Here is a 20,299-nt window from a genome sequence, read left to right as displayed (position 1 = left end):
CCTGCCCTCTCCTCCCAGCTGGTGCACGGGGCACCACCTGCACCCCAAAGGCTCTGCGGGGCTCATGGGCCGAGTCCTCGGGATGCGGAATGCTGCCTCAAGGGGGCACGTGGAGCCTGAAGCGATGCTGTGGAGAAGAGCCCTCTGCCTGCCCCAGCACGGGGCATGCAGCCTCTCTGGGTCTCGCCCACCGTCTCTCTGACAATCTCTCCTGCCCCTCTGGGCACAATAAAGGTTTCCTGCATGCAAGTCATGTCTTTCTGTTTCCTTGGTTGGAGTTTGCTGCTTTATTTGAATACAGATTCATCTCCAAGAAATTTTGCAGTTATATATAAGTACATGTACAGAGATATATTTAGGCAGGAATATTCCTATGTTAGAAGGTTGTGTCTTAGATACTCTTCATTTTCTTTTCGAAGTATGAGTAATGCCGCCTTCTCACTTGCCAGAACTTTTCACTTCTACAAAACTGCTATTGGATCATATTCAGGGATCTTGTCATTCTTGCGGGTCAAAAGCAAACACAGTTCATCTCTTTCTTAGTTTTACTTATGATGACCCATCCTGCAATATTGTTTTACTACTTACCGTCGTACATATGAGATTTATTATTTTGGGATTAGTGGTATTTAAATTTCTTGGATTCCCCTTGTCTTTTCTAGAAGTAGTAAGATGTCAGCAGGAAAAGCGAAATTGTGTGTGGTCTTTCTGGTTTTATTTTTTCTGCTTATATTACCATTACTTTCTGGTGTTCTGTATTTACAATTGATTTACTCACGGGTATGCAGTCTCCCTATGCCTTACCACCACCTATTTGGTGGCACTCAGAGAATTTTTCCTCATTTGTCCTTTCTTTGTGATTACAGCTTGTGTTACACCAGATCTTTTCTCCATAGTCAGCATGGCTTTGCCCTGTATTACTGAAGATCGTACCGTTACTGTTACTCCCATCAGTTAAGCCATCTTGTTTTTCCAGTCTTAAAGCCTGATTCCCTCCTGTTTAATGCCTCTCAGCTTTATGTTATCAGAACATAAAACAGAGTGCTCCCAGATTACATGCCAATGCCATTAATGCAAACAAATAATTAAAGGTTTTCTGAGACTGATCTTTGAGTGACCACTGTAGTAAACTCCCTCCATTCCTATAACTCCCATATAACATTAGACATTGATAGAAGGAGTATCTCTATGCACTATTTTGCAATCAGACATGAGCTCACCCTGAACAGGCAGCCAGCCCAAATAGAAGCTACGTAATCATGTTAGCTGAGTGCTAATAGCTCTCACCAATCTTGTTATCTTGGGCTAGGCACTTGCTCTCTGACACAATACACATCTAATTGGGTGATGGCTGGTACCTGCCTGGCACTGCCTCATTGGGAGACTCAGTGGAAAAGTCAGCAGTCGGAGCTAAGGTGTTCAGCTGCGATCATGTATGATTTACACCGAAGCACCTCTCAGAGGCTGCGCGTGAGATTAAGGATCCCAGTGCTGAGCAGTAGAGAATCAGAGAGGGAACGAGGCATCCATGTTGTGTAAAGCTGTCCCCGAAGCCGCCCTTGGCGGAACCAGTTGGGAGGATGGAAGGTTTTGCTCAGCACAGGAGGGGTACCTGAGCCAAGGAGACACAGGGCTGGCGTGGCACAGGTTGGTTGCTGAACTCCTGGGAATTCAGCAGTGTCCTTGCCTTAAGCCGCGTGAGGATGGAGAGCAGCAGCAGGAATGGAGAGCTGCAGCAGGGATGGAGAGCCATTTCTTTGGGCCCAAAAGGCAGAAGTTTTTCTTCTCCACCGCATCTGCCCAGGTGCTTGTGGTGCAGGAGCTGGCTCTGCAAGCTCCAGTCCCTTCCCAGAGCTTTCCCCCAAAAAACAGGACCATGAGAGCAGGCAATACAGGGACAGGGAGGATGAAGAGGGCAGCTAGAGGACAACCTTTCAGTGAAGGGCTTTTTTTGGTCAAAATACTCTCAATGAGCATTTTTTAATCAGTAAAAATAAAATAGTATTTTCTTCAAATAAAAGTGAGATTCACAAGTACTATAGAATAATTTTCATTTCAACTCGTTAGTACTTGTAGCACACAGCCACCCGACCTATCCAGTTACATTTGGCGGAGGAGGGTATTGAAATTGCCTGTTAAAAACAGACTTGTTATTGTGTGACAATGGCAGAGGGTTGAGACCAAGAAACTGTACCTTCACGCATGGAGCTTTTCTTTGCAAGAGTCTCAGCAAAGTAATATGTAAATCCTCTGTAATGCATTAGTTCCCATTCTTTCCACTTCACCCAGCTGACTTACAGAACTCAACCAAAACTTCCCTGAGGCAACTGTTATCACAGCAGTGACTAACAAAAAAAGAAGAGGTAGTGCTTGATCTTTGCTCATCAGATATCTATCTTAAAAATTGTTTCCCCATTGTCTTCCTTCCTCCTATTGTTTCTTTTCAGAATATGCCTTGACAGAACTTCAGGCCACGTTTTTTTTACTTTGTTACTGAACACAGTTTGATGATTTCTAGTACATCATCGGGGAAGATGTAAAATTAAAAGGAATTCCAGCACAAAATTAACTAGTGAAAAAACATTGAACTACGTACTGGAAGTCTGACACCTAGAATAATTAGTGTCGGGGGGATAACAATTTCAGCTCATAGCAATGAAAGACTGGGAAGACAGGTTTCTTAGCAGGACTGTGCATGGCCAGGGCTGGGGGCTCTCCCCAAAGAGCTGGGGCTGAGAGATGGCCCTGGCCCGGCTGGCAGGGACCACGTGCAGGGCGAGGGAGCCCCGCAGCCCATGCTGGGCACGAGAGGACAAACGGAGAGGCAGGTGTGGGATGCAGGCATGTTTTATTGCAGTGGAGACAGAGACAGAAGGCAGAGTCAGGCAGGCTGTCCCCCCCAGATTCCAGAGAGCTGTTCCTTTAGGTTTCTTCCAGGCGGTGGTCCTTGGAGAGAACAAGTGCCCTGTGGGATGATGGTGGAGTTGCATATCTGGACATGGGCAGGGGCAAGGAGAACAGATGAAGCAAATTAAGAAGTAAATGAGAAGTGTAATTTATGGAGCTATTCTGACTCCACTGTATTAAGTGGAAGTCTTTGATGCTCTGCCCCTTGAGAGCTCAGTTGAGGATCAAGACTGTATCATTGCATTTCCCAGTCATTCTTTAGTCAAGGGATATTTCTGTAGGATTTAGCAGGGTCCGCAGCTCCCACGGCGGTACCTGCTGTACCGGTAGGAGGAAGGGCTGCAAGAGCCAGAACCATAGGATCTGCCATAGCCATACAGACCCCTGTAACCCAGGGAGGAACCCCCATAACCACACAGACCCCCATAGCCCAGGGAGGAGCCCCCATAGCCCCCCAGACCCCCATAGCCCAGGGAGGAGCCTCCGTAGCCCCCCAGACCCCCATAGCCCAGGGAGCCATAACCCCCATAGCCAAGGGAGCCCCCAGAGCCCCCAAGGATGGGTGCTCCAGAGGACCCCACAACTGAACCCTGGGGGAAGGAGCTGAGGATGGGGCCGGGGAAGGTGACGACGACTGGAGGTGGCTGGATCACAGTGGTGGAGTCCGGGCACTGACGGACGCACGGCTCGTTACAGCTGTCAGTGAGGGGCTGGGGCCGGTAGACGCCGCAGGCAGAGGTGGAGCACAGGTCATAGCAAGCCATCTCGCAGGGATGGAGGTCAATCTACAAGAGCTGATTTTACCGAGTACAAGACATTATTTACATACATAAAAGTGCTATAGAATTTGCTGCCTTTCCTCAGACAGGAGTGCTTTGAAATACATCAATTTACTCATCTCTATTAGAAATGAAAATTGAAGCAGAATAGCAAAATTATTTGCTCAGATGCTTTGGTGATTCAGTAGATCAGCAAGGTCTGGGACTCCAGAAATGGAGCGTGTTGTTATGCATGATTTCATGACTCTAACTCTTCATTCCCACTGATCTCCTTTGTGCTGAGCCTTGTGAGAACAGGGATTACAAGTCATTGACTATTCAGATTTGCTCAGTAACTTGTTTGATGAGACCATTATAAGGCAAAGACTATTGTCCCCAATTTCCAAACATTGAATCAGGGCACTGAGATATTTATGACTAGCTTAATACTACACTGTTTTGATTCTGGGCTCTGAACTCTTTTGAAAAAAAATTCACCTTAAACAACTCACTCCCATTAACATAAAAAACCCAGCACTTCATCTGTCAGCTTCTTAAATTCACTCCAAGACCTCTCTTTCTCTTAATGAAATAAATTTCTTACAGACCATTTTCAACAGCTCTCAACTCCTCTCTGTCCCCTCCTCTATCTAAGCCAGTGCCTGATCACTGACAGTATGCGTGCCCGTTTATCTTGAATTAATGTAAAAGTACCTTGAGCGATCGGTTGTAGAATAAACTGGAGAGAATGGAAGGCCCGTTTCTAAACTCAGCATTTCCCTTTGAACCATGAAGACTTAAACTCTTTCAAATAACTTCCAGTTACCCATATAAACAAAGAGGGAAGAGGAATGCATATTGACCCAGCCACATAATTTCTTCAGCTGATGGAAGTCAACTAATAATGACCTTTATTTTCTGCCATATCAAGAAATTTTCAGTTTGCTTTGAAATGATATGCCAACTCTGAATGCAGAGAATACCTGTCCCTAACACTTATAACTATTTTTGTAAGCTTTATCTTTTCACCTAACATCGTACCCACTAGTTCCTAATGGAAGAGACCATCCTAGATTAAACTGTAAAGCAAAGACCTATTCCAACAGTTGTAAAGAGCAGATTCACACTTACCCAATTTGCTGTGAAGAACGAATGAAGAGAAGGGGTTGGAAGAACCCTGAGTGGAGAGAGCTTTTATACAGTTCAGACTGCCTGAGGGATGAGAAGCTGGCTTTGTGAATGTGGATCCAATTAGTTGACACAGGACATTTTTTGTATTGATAGCTCCACAAAGTGATGAAATTGTTTCGTGCTCTGTTTTTGTTTATTACTTGATTTCAATTATCATGTCACATAACACACGCATTGCATCACACAAGATTCTTTCATCTAAAAGAGTGATGGCTGAAATTAATGCATCTTTCATCCTAAAACATGATTCATGAAATTAATATCAGTTTTCTATCCTCTTTGGAGTTGCACCACTTAGTAAGCTGCTTATACACAGATATTCTTCTTTTACTGCCTTATGTGACGACGATGCCCAGACATTCATCAGAAATAACCTGCTGTCAGGTGTTTCTTTCAAAGTCCCTTATGTAAGTTTTTCCTCTTTTTAAAGATAAAATACAGTCTATCATTAAATCCTCAGGAGGGTGGGCAATATTTTTTGTGTGCTTAGGTTTATTTCTGAGATGTGATACAATTCGTATTGGAATCTCAATACTCTCTGAATCAAAGTATATTGTGAGCATTCCCGAACACACAGAGGCAGATGTCCAAAACAGCCTTACATTTTAAGTGACCCTCAAACTACAGCTTAAAGCTGAATTCAGATCCGAATGGAGAGATATTTATATTTAATATAAACTGCTGAGACTTCCTGCTTAAACCAAAGACCATTCACAGGTATTAAGGATTTCTGTGACTCTTATTTCACTTGCATATCCAGTAGATAAAAGCAACCTTTTAGACATCAGTGTCTAAAATATCATCAAAGTGACACCAAAGAGTGGACAGATTCCCAGTGAGTATCTGAAATCAGCAGCAGTCAGGGACAGTCCAACTTTCAGCTCAGTTTAATCCACAAGTTTGAGAGTGTACATTTTCCTGAAGTTTCCTTTCATTTCTAGCTTGCTCCTCAGGAGTCCTTGATCCTAGGCTACAACTGATCTTGCAGCTAAGCCCTAAGCCCATCATTGATGGCATCTCTCATTACAGAGCAATTATGAGGTGGGAATCCACTGGGAAATGCTGGTTTTTGCTGAGGTTTCTTTCTTTGTTGATGCCATTATTGTAATACTATATCATTATCATGGTTATCATAATCATCAACATAGTTATCTTCAGACCACATATTATTTCTAAATTATGAGCTTTTCCAAATCTGGAGATACATATGGAGATTTCTGGTGCTACAGTATTGAAAAAAAAAAAAACAACAACCAAACATCTCAAAGTTTTACAAGAACATTCCAAGGGATTTTCAAATACCTCATAAACACTCATTACTAGCTTGTACATACTGTGTCATAATTATATAAAAAGTATGCCTGGATGCATACACCCCAGTATTATGAGAGATTATCACATTAAAATAGGGAAGTTAAAGGCACTCGGGTCTTTCCCGTAATAAGTTCATGGTTTATAACACTTTTTTGGACCTTCCTTTCTTTGACTTTAAAAATAAAATCTATCTGATTTTTTATTAAAGTGCACATTGGTCCAGAAACAGAAATCTACTTACATTAATGGAACTATTAGCCAAAAAACCCAAACCCAACCACCAAACCCAAAACCCAGGGTACAATGGGGTCTGTCTTCATTGTGTAGCCATGTCTTATCACCTGGTTTACTTGCTTCTCTTAGTCCTATGGTCCTAGATTCCTCTTTCTAACACATAATAATAGGAGGAGAAAACATGATAAAATACAAAGGAAAGGAAAGCTCGTGAAACATAGGGCAACAGAGCTGGTGAGGGTTCTGGAGGACAAGTCTTATGAGGAATGTCTGAGGGAACTGGGGTTGTTTAGCCTGGAGAAGAGGAGGCTGAGGGGATACCCTATCAGTCTCTACACCCACCTGAAAGGAGATTGTAGAGAAGTGGGGGCTGACCTCTTCTCCCTAGTGACAAATGATAGGATGAGAGGAAATGGGTTCAAGTTATGCCAGGCAAGGTTTAGATTGGATAATAGGAATTTTTTTTTCACTGAAAGGGTTATCAAACATTGGAATAGGCTGCCCAGGCAGGTGGTGGATTCACCATCCCTGGAGGTGTTTAAAAAAAAGGTAGATGTGGTACTTGGGGACATGGTTTAGAAGTGGTTTTGTCAGGTTAGATGAATGGTTGGACTTGATGATCTTAAATGTCCCTTCCAACCTCAGCAATTCTATCATTCTATGCAAGAACTCAGAAAAATCAGTTTCCATAGACTTGTGACTGCCAGCTGAAATATTTCTCTGTACCCGGGACTGAAAGACAACTAGTGGAGAACCGATCAAAAGCCATTAAAAGATGCTCCTGATTATTGTGTTTGCCTTGTACTGAGTAGCTGGAGGTAGAAGTGCTAAGCCTGCAGAAAGAATGTTTTTACCCTTTTTTTTTTTTTGTCTCCAGATTTCATTTTGAGATCCTAAAAGAAATTCCATTTTGTCTCCAGGTATACTGTGGATTACACTAAAAGACCTGTAACTGGGCAAAAGAAATGACTGTCCTGCTGTCATCCTAATTATGCAGGACTCTCAAATAAATTAAGTCAGCTTACTTCCTCCCCTAATGCTAAAGGGAGCAATGGAATAATAAAAATTAATTCCACATGTAAAGCCAGGAGATAATAGAGAGGTTTGTGGCGCAGTGTGAACTCACGCTATGTGTGGGTTTGAAACGCCTGCAACGCACAAGCAATAAGCAAAAACAATTTCAGCACTTCGAGAAACTACGTGTCCTACAATTTGGGGTTGGTACCTAATTATGAACTCACGCATAGGATGCCTAATGTCCTCCAGGCAATTGACAGAACTGTATAAAAGCTCGCTGCATTATGTCTTTCTATCCACTTCTCTCGTCTCACTCACCTTCGTGAATTGGGTAAGTCAGATTTCTCTTAAACTTTGCTAAATTGAACTTGCTGTCAAGAACCCATGACTTGAACTTAGGACCAAGTCCTCTTCAGTTGCTACCAGTGATCTGTAGACTATCTGCTGCTGGAAATCACGTTTGTCTTCTCATTTGTTACCAGGTCCTGTAAAGATAGGCTCCAGAAGAGGGGTATATCGATCAGTTTTGAATCTCAAACTTGTAACATTTTAGCACTTTAAAGAATTCTTTGACTATTTTAGGAGATAAAGAATAGTTCATATACACGGTTGGATATGCATTTAGCATATAACATTTAGCAGAGTTCTATTGAGATTATAACAGGAAAGATCAAACTTATTAAATAGAAACCATCAATTAATAGTAATGTAATACTATCAAAGTTAGCTTATCTGGAAATACCAATGATACAATTGAACAGGACATGACTTTGTCATACTAAAGTCAAAACTAGCCTCCAGGTTACAGTGCTAGGAAGAATAGTTATAGAAAATACATTTACTTCTCAGATTTAGTACTGATAGCCTGCTGAACTGCTTCATCATAACCTAATGTTTGATATTTATTTATAAATGACCACGGTTTACAGACTGAATTCCATCCCTGCGAGATGGCTTGCTACGACCTGTCCTCCACCTCCGCCTGCGGCGTCTACCGGCCCCAGCCCCTCACTGACAGCTGCAACGAGCCATGCGTCCGTCAGTGCCCGGACTCCACCACTGTGATCCAGCCACCTCCAGTCGTCGTCACCTTCCCCGGCCCCATCCTCAGCTCCTTCCCCCAGGGTTCAGTTGTGGGGTCCTCTGGAGCACCCATCCTTGGGGGCTCTGGGGGCTCCCTTGGCTATGGGGGTTATGGCTCCCTGGGCTATGGGGGTCTGGGGGGCTACGGAGGCTCCTCCCTGGGCTATGGGGGTCTGGGGGGCTATGGGGGCTCCTCCCTGGGCTATGGGGGTCTGTGTGGTTATGGGGGTTCCTCCCTGGGTTACAGGGGTCTGTATGGCTATGGCAGATCCTATGGTTCTGGCTCTTGCAGCCCTTCCTCCTACCGGTACAGCAGGTACCGCCGTGGGAGCTGCGGACCCTGCTAAATCCTACAGAAATATCTCCAGTGAGGTATAACCGACAAATAAGGTGTAATGGTTTCACAGCTAAAGAGGTCTGAGCCTCTGCTCTTCTGTTCCAAGACCACGGAGCTGTACCCCTTCAGCCCCTTTTGAATTTTTCCCTTCTACTTTCAATTTCTGTCTTGATGCTTCTCCTGTCACATTTCCATCTTTCCTGGGGTAAACATGTAACAAACTTGCTCAAAATGGTTCCTGTTTGTTCAAATCAACAGCTAAAACTTAGGACAAAAGAAGAAAAAGAAGAAGATCAATCGTATGTGAATGTACCCCTGACTGGAGAACAATTTCATGCTTTTTGGAGACTGAAAATGTATTCCTTTCCTCACTATCATTAAAAGTTTATTGCATCAAAGTTACCACGTTCTGGTGTTCTTTTCTCACGTTTTTACCCTTGTTATATGTCTTAGGAGAAGTTTAAACTGTGCAGCTGACAGTAACAGTCTAAACTATGTAAATGAATGTCCTACCCAAAAAATCAGGGATTTCACATGGACAGAGGCAGTGCGAACCCCTCAGCGCAGAAGGAACTACCGTCCTGCCCTCCCCATTTTTCGGATAAAGATTCTTGACATTTTTCAGGAATTTGGCTTCTTGCTTGTACATCCGCTGGTTACAGATTAGCAGTGGTAGAGAAACGAAACAGGAGATTACTAATTTTAAACTCCTTCCTAAAAACATTAGACTTTAGTAAGAATTTCTTCCAAGTCAGTCTTTAATTCATCTCCTTGAACTTTAGGTTCTCACTTGAATACTTGATCTCTGTCCTCAGTAATAGGCTCTGCAGGAAGTTGAACTCATTTTCTGTCAAATCCATAAAGAAAGAAAGTTTGTTGGACTGGACACTGGAACTTTTAAATCTGGAGTGTGGGTAATGGTCTTTCTGTATAATGATGAAATCTGAGGTGTTGGATTTTTTTTGACAGAAAACCAGCTACTCCATAGGGCTGCCCTAAGGGCTGATATAGGTATGTCACTAAGAATGGCTGGGGTTGGAACGGACAGAACAGAGTTATGGTGCCTGGAAAGCTTAAAAAGTAGATAAAGTCCTAAACCCGGACACATATCGTCAACACTGTTGTTGTGTTTCCCAACTCCTCCTGCATGGGAAGTCCTCACAAGAGAACCCCCCATTTCAGCAGCTGTAACTTTCAGCCTGTCCCATGATATTCCTCATCTAGAAGGTCCATTAGATAGAGATAGCACACCTACCTCTGAGGAGCTCTTTTCTTTGTTGCAGCTCCTCCAACCCTCTCCCTCTCAGCAGCTCCATGCCAAAACCCTTCACCATTCTCTCCCCACCTACCTAAATCCCTTCTGATTCAGGACTGTGCCTCCCACATGAGGGCCTCATCTGCCACCCTTTTCCCCACAATCTGCTTTGAACCCAGCCTCAGCTGAGCCACCGGCTCTGCTCCTTCCATGATTAGCAAAGTTGTTCAAATGGCTCATTAGGGAATGGAGGTCTTGTGTGGTTTCTTTCTAAACAGAATGTTATTATTGTAACCCAGGCCAGCTGGGGAGGGAAGATACCCTGCTCCCAAATGTGTGCACTGAGGGCAACAAAGGGTGACTGACTTCACCAAGAGCTGGCCTGTTTCAGCTGTGGTTTTGAATCATAGAATCATTATGGCTGGAAAAGACCTTTAAGATCATCAGGTCCAACCGTTATCTAACTCTACCAGGTCCACTTCTAAACCATGTCCCTGAGCACCATATCTAGACAGCTTTTAAATACATCCAAGGACGGCGGTTCAACCACTTCCCTGGGAAGCCTGTTCCAGTCCTTGATAACCCTTTCAGTGTAGAAGTTTTTCCTAATGTCTAACCTAGACCTCCCCTGGCACAACTTGAGGCCATTTCCTCTTGTCCTATTGGTTGTAACTTGTGAGAAGAGACCAATGCCCACCTCTCTATAACCTCCTTTCAGGTAGTTGTAGAGAGGTCTACAATAAGGTCTCCCCTCAGCCTCCTTTACTTCAGACTATACAACCCCAAGTCCCTCAGCTGCTCCTCATAAGACTTATTCTCAAGATCCTTCACTAGCTTCATCATTCTTCTCTGGGCCCTCTCCAGCACCTCAATGTCCGTATACTGCAGCACCCAAAATTGAACACAGTACTCAAGGTGCTGCCTCATCACACTCAGATGAGACTGACCATCATTCTAAGTAAGGATGTGAGTTTTCCCCATCTACTGAGAGGACAGTTGTATATCCATGGCAGAAGAAATTAAAACCAAAAGTTGATTTGTTTGATGCAGATTAGAATCACTTTAATGAGAAATATACATTCACAGAAAAGCATTGTAGACTATCAAGAATATGCATCAGGGTGCAGGCAATTCCTTCCATAATTGTTGTTCTTCAGTTGGACAGTGAAGAGCCATTTTATAAGAATATAAATTACTTGGTTTACCCCACCCATTATATACATAGATGGAAAGAAGCCCAAAAGACCATGAGTAAAGGGTGAAGAAATTAAAGACATGTTCCATGCTCCCAGCTCCACTGCAGTGGGGTGGCAGCGATCAGGACTTCACAACATCTCCTTGGAGACCACTGCTGTGGATCAAGAGCGTATCTCGCAGTTGCCGGATATTCCTTACTCAGTGGATATTTCAGTTGTGTTTAGCAGGGCCCACAGATCCCACGGCTGTACCTGTTGGACCAGTAGGAGTAAGGGTTGCAATTGCTAGAGCCATAGGGTCTACCATAGCCATACAGACCCCCATAACCCAGGGAGGAGCCCCCATAGCCATACAGGCCCCCATAGCCCAAGGAGGAGCCATAGCCCCCATAGCCCCACAGACCCCCATAGCCCAGGGAGCCATAGCCCCCATAGCCCCCAAGGACGGGTGCTCCAGAGGATCCCACAACTGAATCCTGGGGGAAGGAGCTGAGGATGGGGCCGGGGAAGGTGATGACGACTGGAGGTGGCTGGATCACAGTGGTGGAGTCCGGGCACTGACGGACACACGGCTCATTGCAGCTGTCAGCGAGGGGCTGGGGCCGGTAGACGCCGCAGGCAGAGGTGGAGCACAGGTCGTAGCAAGCCATCTCAAAGGGGTGGAGGTAAGCTGAAACACACGATGATGGTTAGACTAAGTAGAAGACAAAGATTTAAAAATTCAAGAATTTACATTAAAGTAATGAATACAGGATTTTGAGTAAATAAATTGATTTTCCACTTTACAATCATAACACTCATTTTTCAAAAAGCATATTTTTGAAAGTTCTCTAAATGATGTCTACACATACAGAAGCATATGGGAGATGTTAAGCCTAACTCTGAAGGTGTTGTCTCTGATGAACATCCTGCAAAGAACTTAGATATTGTTCTGCACATTAAACTGAAAGCTGAGAAGCAAAAGCAGAGACAGAAGAGTGACTTTGTCCAAGGGCATTTGGTGAGTCATTAGGAAAACTTGGATTTGGGTTCAGCAGGTTTACAGGAGATGTAGTTTATATATAACTTAATTACAGTAGCTTCTTCTTCCCACTCATCCCAATTTTGCTGAGAGTTGTAGGAACAACAGATTATAGGATTGTCACTGCCCCGATTGCTCAGAAAGCCATTTGACAAGACAATAAAAGGACAGATGGTAGTGTTATTATCCCAGTTCCCACCTATACAGCCACCATATGGATACAGCCTGGACAATTTCAATATAAATAGCTTTTTAGCACCTAATGTCTTTCAAAAAACTCATTTCAAATTATTATTCCCAGGAAAAACAAGTAATCCTCAGTAAACCCAAGAATTCAGTGCTTTTTTTCCCCTCTAAACTTATTTTCTCTGAGGGTGATTTTACTCTTCTCCACTCACTATGTCCTGCAAGTCCTCAGGGGGGTTCTGAGGAAGAATATGAAAGCAGGAAAGTAAAGGACAGCCAGAAGATTTGCTGTACTGGGACAACACACACAACTTTCTCAGATGCACCGCTCATTCACCTCAGATTGCATGAATGGCTGCAGTGGTGATGCCCTTATTAAATGTTGAACCTCATATGCAAATTTTGGAATAGGTTAAATGCATTGAAGTAAGAATCATAGAATAACTCAAGTTGGAAGGGACCCATAAGGATCATTGAGTCCAACTCCTTGCAGAACTACCTAAAACTAACCCAGATCACAGAATCACAGAATGGTCAGGGTTGGAAGGGACCTCTGGAGCTCACCCAGTCCAACCCCCCTGCCAGAGCAGGGACACCTACAGCAGTGGCACAGGACACGTCCAGGCGCGTTTGGAATGGCTCCAGCGTGGGAGACTCCACAACCTCCCTGGGCAGCCTGTGCCAGTGCTCTGCCACCCTCACAAGAAAGAAGATCCTGCTCATGTTAAGATGGAACTTCCTATGCTCAAGTTTGTGCCCATTCCCTCTTGTTGTGTCACTGAGCACCACTGAAAAAAGACTGTTCCCATCCCCCTGGCACATTCCCTTTAAGTATTTATAAGCATTAATAAGATCCCCCCTCAGTCTTCTCTTCTCCAGACTAAAAAGCCCCAAGTCCTTCAGCCTTTCCTCATAAGAGAGATGTTCCAATCCCCTCATCATCTTTGTAGCCCTTTGCTGGACCCTCTCCAGCAATTCCCTGTCTTTCTTGAACCGATGAGCCCAGAACTGGACACAATACTCCAGATGCGGCCTCACCAGGGCAGAGCAGAAGGGGAGGATGACCTCCCTCAACCTGCTGGTCACACTTCTTGATCCCCCTCAGGATGCCATTGACCCTGTTGGCCACCAGAGCACATTGCTTGCTCATAGGCATCCTGTTGTCCACCAAGAATCCCAGGTCCCTTTCCACAGAGCTGCTCTCCAGGAGGTCAGCCCCCAACCTGTACTAATGCATGGCGTTATTCCTCCCCAGATGACTAAAAGCATCGTCCAGTTGCTCCAGAGTCCAGTGTTTCTCACACTGAGAACTCCAGAGGGCCCCACACACCAAATAGGGCACCCCAGAGGCAGCATTAGAATCTCTGTCCCAAGACAATGCAGAAGACACTCAACAGTATGGATGGTGGACATCAACTGAAGTTGAAATGAGCAATACAAACATACATTGGCAGCAATAGAGAAGAATCAGACTTACCCAAGTCACCAAGAAGTCAAGGGAAGTGTTTGGAAGAGCTATGAGAGAGAAGAGCTTTTATATTCGAGCAGCTGGAGGTACAAGATCAACATTGGTTGCCCGCCCCAATTTCAAACATGTGTAACCCATCGAGATGATGAAATTGCTGTGTTCGTTATTGGAGTTTATGAGTCCTTTCAAATTTGTTTGTAGTAAGGACCTAAACATTACTTTAGATTATAGTGAATTCTTTCATCTTGTGACGACTTGGGGAAAATTAACACCTGGCATCATTCCAGTCACTTCCTTGAATTTACAACAGACATTATGAAGCCAGCTCCTCTTGTATTAACTTAACCCCTGGAGAGCGTCTCATGGGTTTACCAGAATTACAAACTGTTGTCATAGACACTATTTTTGTTTAAGTACATATAATCCATATCACAACCTGCCAGGACAGAAGTTAACACTATCAATGTGATATGCAGAAAGGTCGGGGGTGGTTTCTGCGTGTTTTAGCTTCCCCACCTACAGCTGGGGGACAGCGCCCTTGGGAGTCAGTGATGTTTTCCAGTAGTATTTGACATGGGCTGTAATGGGGACGATTCCTCTCAGAAGAGAAACAGCAACTCCAGGCACCTACAACGTATGCTTCAGACTCTAAACAGGGCTTATGTGGAAGTTGAAATTTAACCTTGAGCAGAAAAAAATGGTGAAATCCTTCACTTTGGAGTGCTGGAAACTCTATTTATGCAGTTATGAATTGAATCATTTTCTCCATCCATCGGTCACTCAGAGAGTTGCATTCTCTTACAAAAATATGTAGGGCTAAGTCTGCAGAATTTCATAGAATCATAGAATTGTCTTTGTTGGAAGGGACCTTTAAGATCATCAAATCCAACCATCAACCTAACACTGCAAACACCTTCACTAAACCATGTTCCTCAGCACCACGTCTGCCCGTCTTTTAGACACCTCCAGGGATGGTGACTCTACCACTTCCCTGGGCAGCCTGTTCCAGTGCTTGACAGCCCTTTCTGTGAAGAACTAAACCTACCCTTTCACACAGGAGACAGAGAGGAAGGCTTTATCTTCCTCAGGCTTGCTTTTGTTTTTTGAGATAAACAAAGAATGAGTTTCTGAAGTTAACCGAAGCTACAAAGGGATTGGAGATCCCAAAGAGACCTTTTCCAGTTATTGATAGTTTGATGTTATCAGTACAAAGTTGGTATATTGAGAATATTTAACAGGCCTGAGGAAACCCAAGCTTTTTTCAGTACAAAGGGATACTCTGGTGCAAAAATTGAAATATAACAGAAGTGCTTTGAATTATTGACTTTGATTCGCAGGAATTCATGACCTCCTGTGATACACTATTGTTGCTGCAAGCCATAAATCTAGAACAGGGCTGAACTGGCAGATTCTGCAAACAGGGAACAATTATGAATTTGGAACACACCACGCAAAACAAAGGCTGGTTCTTCCCTTGTTTACAGTTGTGTTATTTTAATACTGCAGACTCAATGACATAGATTATCTCTAAATTATGAGGTGGGTTTCTCAGCCTTTGAGGTGGTTAGGAGTTTTTTTGGACAATAATATTTTCAAGCTTCCAGGGAGCAAGTCTTTTCAAATGCCGCAAACTATCCACTAATGGTTTGAGAATGCATTCTTACAATTAGATTAAAGGCATGTACCTGGATTTAGGTGCCTAGCAATTATAGAATGACATCACATTAAAATATGTAAGTCAAGGTATTTGTGTCCTTGGTATAATCAGTTCATGGCAGAATACTGGGGATTTGTGCATCTTCAGTTTTTTTCAATGTAGAAGTATAGAATGAAATATAAACTTTTAAATAAAATACAGCATTTCTTAAGCTGTATAATCAGTACAGCTTTATCATTTTCTGTTGCACATCAGACCACAGAAACAGAGGATTTGGTTATTTTCTTGAGATGTTACAGTTCTATCAATGTTCAGCCTTTCCCGTAAATGATTTCTCTGTCTCTATCGTGCGTTATCTCTAGATTGCTTTAGCAAGTTGCCACCAGCCACATTCCATTTAATTTTCTTTCTCAGTACGTCTTCGATATTGCCTGATCTGAAGATGGATCTAAAGATGGATTCCTGAAGGTTTTGTATCAGGAGGCAGAAGACTGGAAAATGGGGGTGACAAATGACCCACAAAGAAAGGGCCTTAAAACAGAAAGAGTGGGTAATAGTTTGCCTTTAGACTCCAAACAGGGTTGAAACACAGTGAGAAAGACCTGTTAGAAAAATGTGAGTAGTTTAAAAGGACTTTCTACCTCTGTATTTTGCTTAAAATGGTCTGAAGCACTTGACAGCATTTGAAAAAAAGACAGGAAGGGTAATCCATGGCTGAATGCACAACAAAGCAAGCAGGACGTATTTCCCCAAGTCCCCTGTTCATTAGATGAGGCTAGCATTGTATTCAGGAGAAAAACCCAAACAAGAGAAAACCATTAAAGGACCAGAGGATGTTTTCTGTGGCTTCTTTTGGGTGCATGTTAAGTAGCTGAGAGTGCAAATGATAAAAGATAAAAATGACAACCCCAAAGTTGCTCTAATGAACTCCACTTTATCTCCAGGTGTCTTACAGCCCAGATTTAATGGAAAAATCTGTGCATATCGGGTGACCACGGCCACGCAGTGAGCAGCCGGGTTTTGCCATTAATAATAGAGAAGCTTAGGAAGAGCGTTAGTACAATTCTTGTTGTAACGCCAAGGATGCAAATGGAATGATAACAGGAATGAATATGACATGTAACCATTCAAGATGAAAGAGGCTTCTGTGATGAAATGCACCTATCATATTTCACGAGACTTCGAACCAAAAAATAAACAAATAGTCAGCAAAACTTTGAGGACCTACGTGTCATATTAGTTTTGGGTTTGCCTCAATTATGCACATGCACAAATTGCACCTTAGATGATCCCCGTGATCTAGGGAATTGTATAAAAGCTCTCCCAACTCAGGACTCTTCATTCCACCTTGCTTGCTTTATTCACCTACGTGAACAGGGTAAGTATCACTCTAAGAAATCTCTTTCCTAAACTTTTAGTATCTCTTTTCTGCTGGTTTTAATTAAGGTCAGAATCATCCATAAGTTTTCCAAGATTCTTTATAATGTTGGATTATTTTACCACGAATTTATTTCTCTTATTTGGTGTTGGACATCCATGTATTCAGGCTTAAAATGGTAAGACTAGGTTTTTCAAAAATTATTGTTTCCTGTTAGTACAAATTTGAGCTATCAAAGCAGCTTCCGAAACAGCAACAGAAGGCTTGTTCAATCACTAGGAAATTCCAGGTACCCATTAGTTTACTACACGAGCTTTGCTGGTTGTCAGGTTGCATTGCTTTGCTTTTGCTAATACAAAACAAACATGAAATAACCTTTTAGGCACAGGCATTGTAAAGGTGGCTGCAAAGTACAGTGGAAGTAATTTGCAAAGTAAAGTGCTGGATAATATTTTCACAGTGCTTGACAATGGGGTAGAACAAAGAACTACTTTTGAAAGGGAACCAAGTATGAGAAACTAGGAACAAGACCATTAGAAGAGATGACTGCTCAGAGTGCAGTCTGGGCAATGTTGATTTACAAGCGGGAGCGATGTCACATGGAAAGTACTGAAGAGAATTAAGGACAATCGAGACCTGAAAGATAAAGCCATTCTTCTAGCCCATGTGTCCAACTTTCAAACTCTTTTTCCCAATGAATTTGTGCCTTTCATTTACTCATCGGCATGTGTTTCAGCTTACCTCCACCCCTTTGAGATGGCTTGCTATGACCTGTGCTCCACCTCTGCCTGCGGCGTCTACCGGCCCCAGCCCCTCGCTGACAGCTGCAATGAGCCGTGTGTCCGTCAGTGCCCGGACTCCACCACTGTGATCCAGCCACCTCCAGTCGTCATCACCTTCCCCGGCCCCATCCTCAGCTCCTTCCCCCAGGATTCAGTTGTGGGATCCTCTGGAGCACCCGTCCTTGGGGGCTATGGGGGCTATGGCTCCCTGGGCTATGGGGGTCTGTGGGGCTATGGGGGCTATGGCTCCTCCTTGGGCTATGGGGGCCTGTATGGCTATGGGGGCTCCTCCCTGGGTTATGGGGGTCTGTATGGCTATGGTAGACCCTATGGCTCTAGCAATTGCAACCCTTACTCCTACTGGTCCAACAGGTACAGCCGTGGGATCTGTGGGCCCTGCTAAACACAACAGGAAAATCCACTGAATAACGTAGAAGTGAAAAACAAAACGCAGATTCACCAGTGGGCAGATGAGTGACAGCGTTGTCAAAATGCTCACGAATCCTGTTCAGTGTGGTGCCTTCTGCATGCTCCGCACTGCTCCCTTTCAAACTTTGAATTGTCTCCTGATGTCTTCATGGGTTCAATTCCTTGTTATCTTCTACTTTGTCGTACTTGTGACTGAATGCAGTGGGACATTTAGCGGTGTCTTTCAAAATGCATTTTACTGATATCTTGCATATACATTCTTGATACTGCAATGTATTTTTCTTCTTTTCGTTCTCATTAAAATTCTGTTGCATCATTCAAAATAAGTGTGTTGTGGTTTTGTGTCCTCATCCATTCTGAATTTGCCAACTTTTTTGGATAAAGCTGCCTGTTGTACTTATGGCTGCAATTATATTGTGCAAGCCCTGCCCACATAGTGAAAGTCCCCATGAGGCGCCCGTGCTAGGCCTGTTTCGCCACTGAATTGCAACAACATGGTCACACCATGTTGGCCGCAGATGAGCAGCAGCCTTCTCTACACATTGCTTTATTAAAGTGCCCCTTTATGAGTTTGTGAGATAATTCTTTGAACTACAAGTGGCTGTTCACACTCTGAAAATTAAGCTCCTGCTTATTCCGCTGCAGACTTCTCATCCAATGTCGTACAAATAATTTCACCACCACAGCTCTTAATGGAAGATTGGCAGCTGATATGAAATAAATTTCAGATTATGTGTTTCCCTCGCTATATCCACACTATTAAATTGTCTCAGTCTCCAAAATTCTATCCTTGTGCAGATGTAACTTCTCCAAAACCACAATAAGGTCCATGTGCATAATTTCACAGTATATTAATTGAGTTCCTGGGTTTGGGACTTCTTTGGTTCTGTTTAAGTTATGTATATATTAAATATAAACAGAATTTGTAAATATTACATAGGGAGCCTGAACCCAAACCAAAATACTGCACCATACATGGCATATCTTTTTAGGTTATCAGTAAAGCAGGTAACCATCTCCTGATTCAAGCAGATGTTTATCTCGCAAGATAGTTTTCTTTATGTGGTTCAGCAGCCAAAAGATCTTAGGCTACATATTTTACTTCAGTAAGAAGTATGGCTAAGCATAATGTAACAGTGTTCAGAGAATATTGCCCCGAGAAGCTGTGGCTGCCCCATCCCTGGAGGTGTTCAAGGCCAGGTTGGACGGGGCTTGGAGCAACCTGGGCTGGTGGGAGGTGTCCCTGCCCAGGACAGGGGGGTGGAATGAGATGAGCTTTAAGGTTCCTTCCAACCCAAACTGTTTTATGATTCTGTGAATATTTGACTGTAACTGAAGGCAGAATATGAAAAAAAGCATATGAAGAGCTGCTGCACGTGGCCAGGTCCACTCGCTGTAACTGAACAGTGCATACAGTGCACTTCTCAGCACTCATTACCTAAAAAGTCAGCTATAAATCTGCCTTTTATTTGTTTTTATGTAGTTGTCTCTGGTCAATTGAATAGCTCTTCCAGCAAGAACCACAGCTTCCACAGCAGTATCCAGCATAAAAAACAAACAAAAAAAACAGCCAGAAGGGATGTTCTGCTTGCTGCCAGGACCTGAAAATCTGTAAGAAAATCCACTGTGATAAAGACTACCATAACAATAGCTCCCATAACAGAAGGAGTCCTTAAGGATGGGTGCTAACAGAGATCCCAATATGCTGTCCTGAAGGAAAGGAATAAGCATCTGGGCTGTAAGGTGGTGACAAAGGATAGTGGCTGAGCCACTGCCTTCAGGTCAGGGCAGTCAGCTCCTTGCAGCTATTAGCACTGGTGCTGGACATGAATTGGCCAACTGGGAACATGACTAACTGTAAGCATAATACAGCACAAATTCCCCTGGAACAGGAAGAAAAGCTTAGATCTCATGGAGATCAGGGAAAAGCACAACAGTCTGGATCCTCTGCAGCACTAATTTAGTTCCAGATCCATCCCACCTAACTGTAGCCACCCCACCAAGATCTACCTGCTGCTGTGGATGTAGTTCAGAAAATTTGTATAAGCCCTATAAGAAAAATTATTTTTAAATGATGGTTAGTCAT

General features: G+C 43.4%; 4 protein-coding genes across 4 annotated transcripts; 2 read left to right on the top strand and 2 right to left on the bottom strand.

Moving 5' to 3' along the window:
* Positions 1-3,191: 3,191 nt before the first annotated feature.
* LOC309682127 (scale keratin-like) lies at positions 3,192-3,671 on the bottom strand (the record flags this gene model as incomplete). Its single annotated transcript, XM_082496151.1, has 1 exon — positions 3,192-3,671. One exon carries the CDS (start codon positions 3,669-3,671, stop codon positions 3,192-3,194), a length of 480 nt encoding a protein of 159 aa, XP_082352277.1.
* Positions 3,672-8,371: 4,700 nt separating this feature from the next.
* Positions 8,372-8,851, top strand: LOC309682128 (scale keratin-like; the record flags this gene model as incomplete). Its single annotated transcript, XM_082496152.1, has 1 exon — positions 8,372-8,851. One exon carries the CDS (start codon positions 8,372-8,374, stop codon positions 8,849-8,851), a length of 480 nt encoding a protein of 159 aa, XP_082352278.1.
* A 2,662-nt stretch (positions 8,852-11,513) lies between these two features.
* Positions 11,514-11,942, bottom strand: LOC309682066 (scale keratin-like; the record flags this gene model as incomplete). Its single annotated transcript, XM_082496084.1, has 1 exon — positions 11,514-11,942. The coding sequence occupies one exon, from the start codon at positions 11,940-11,942 to the stop codon at positions 11,514-11,516; it is 429 nt and encodes a 142-aa protein (XP_082352210.1).
* Positions 11,943-17,758: 5,816 nt separating this feature from the next.
* LOC309682129 (scale keratin-like) lies at positions 17,759-18,187 on the top strand (the record flags this gene model as incomplete). Its single annotated transcript, XM_082496153.1, has 1 exon — positions 17,759-18,187. The coding sequence occupies one exon, from the start codon at positions 17,759-17,761 to the stop codon at positions 18,185-18,187; it is 429 nt and encodes a 142-aa protein (XP_082352279.1).
* Between the last annotated feature and the right edge of the window lie 2,112 nt (positions 18,188-20,299).

This window comes from Vanellus vanellus (genome assembly GCF_965231255.1).
Source record: "Vanellus vanellus genome assembly, chromosome: 27".
In the NCBI taxonomy this organism is placed as follows: Eukaryota; Metazoa; Chordata; class Aves; order Charadriiformes; family Charadriidae; genus Vanellus; species Vanellus vanellus.
This window is presented reverse-complemented; position numbering and strand designations above follow the sequence as displayed.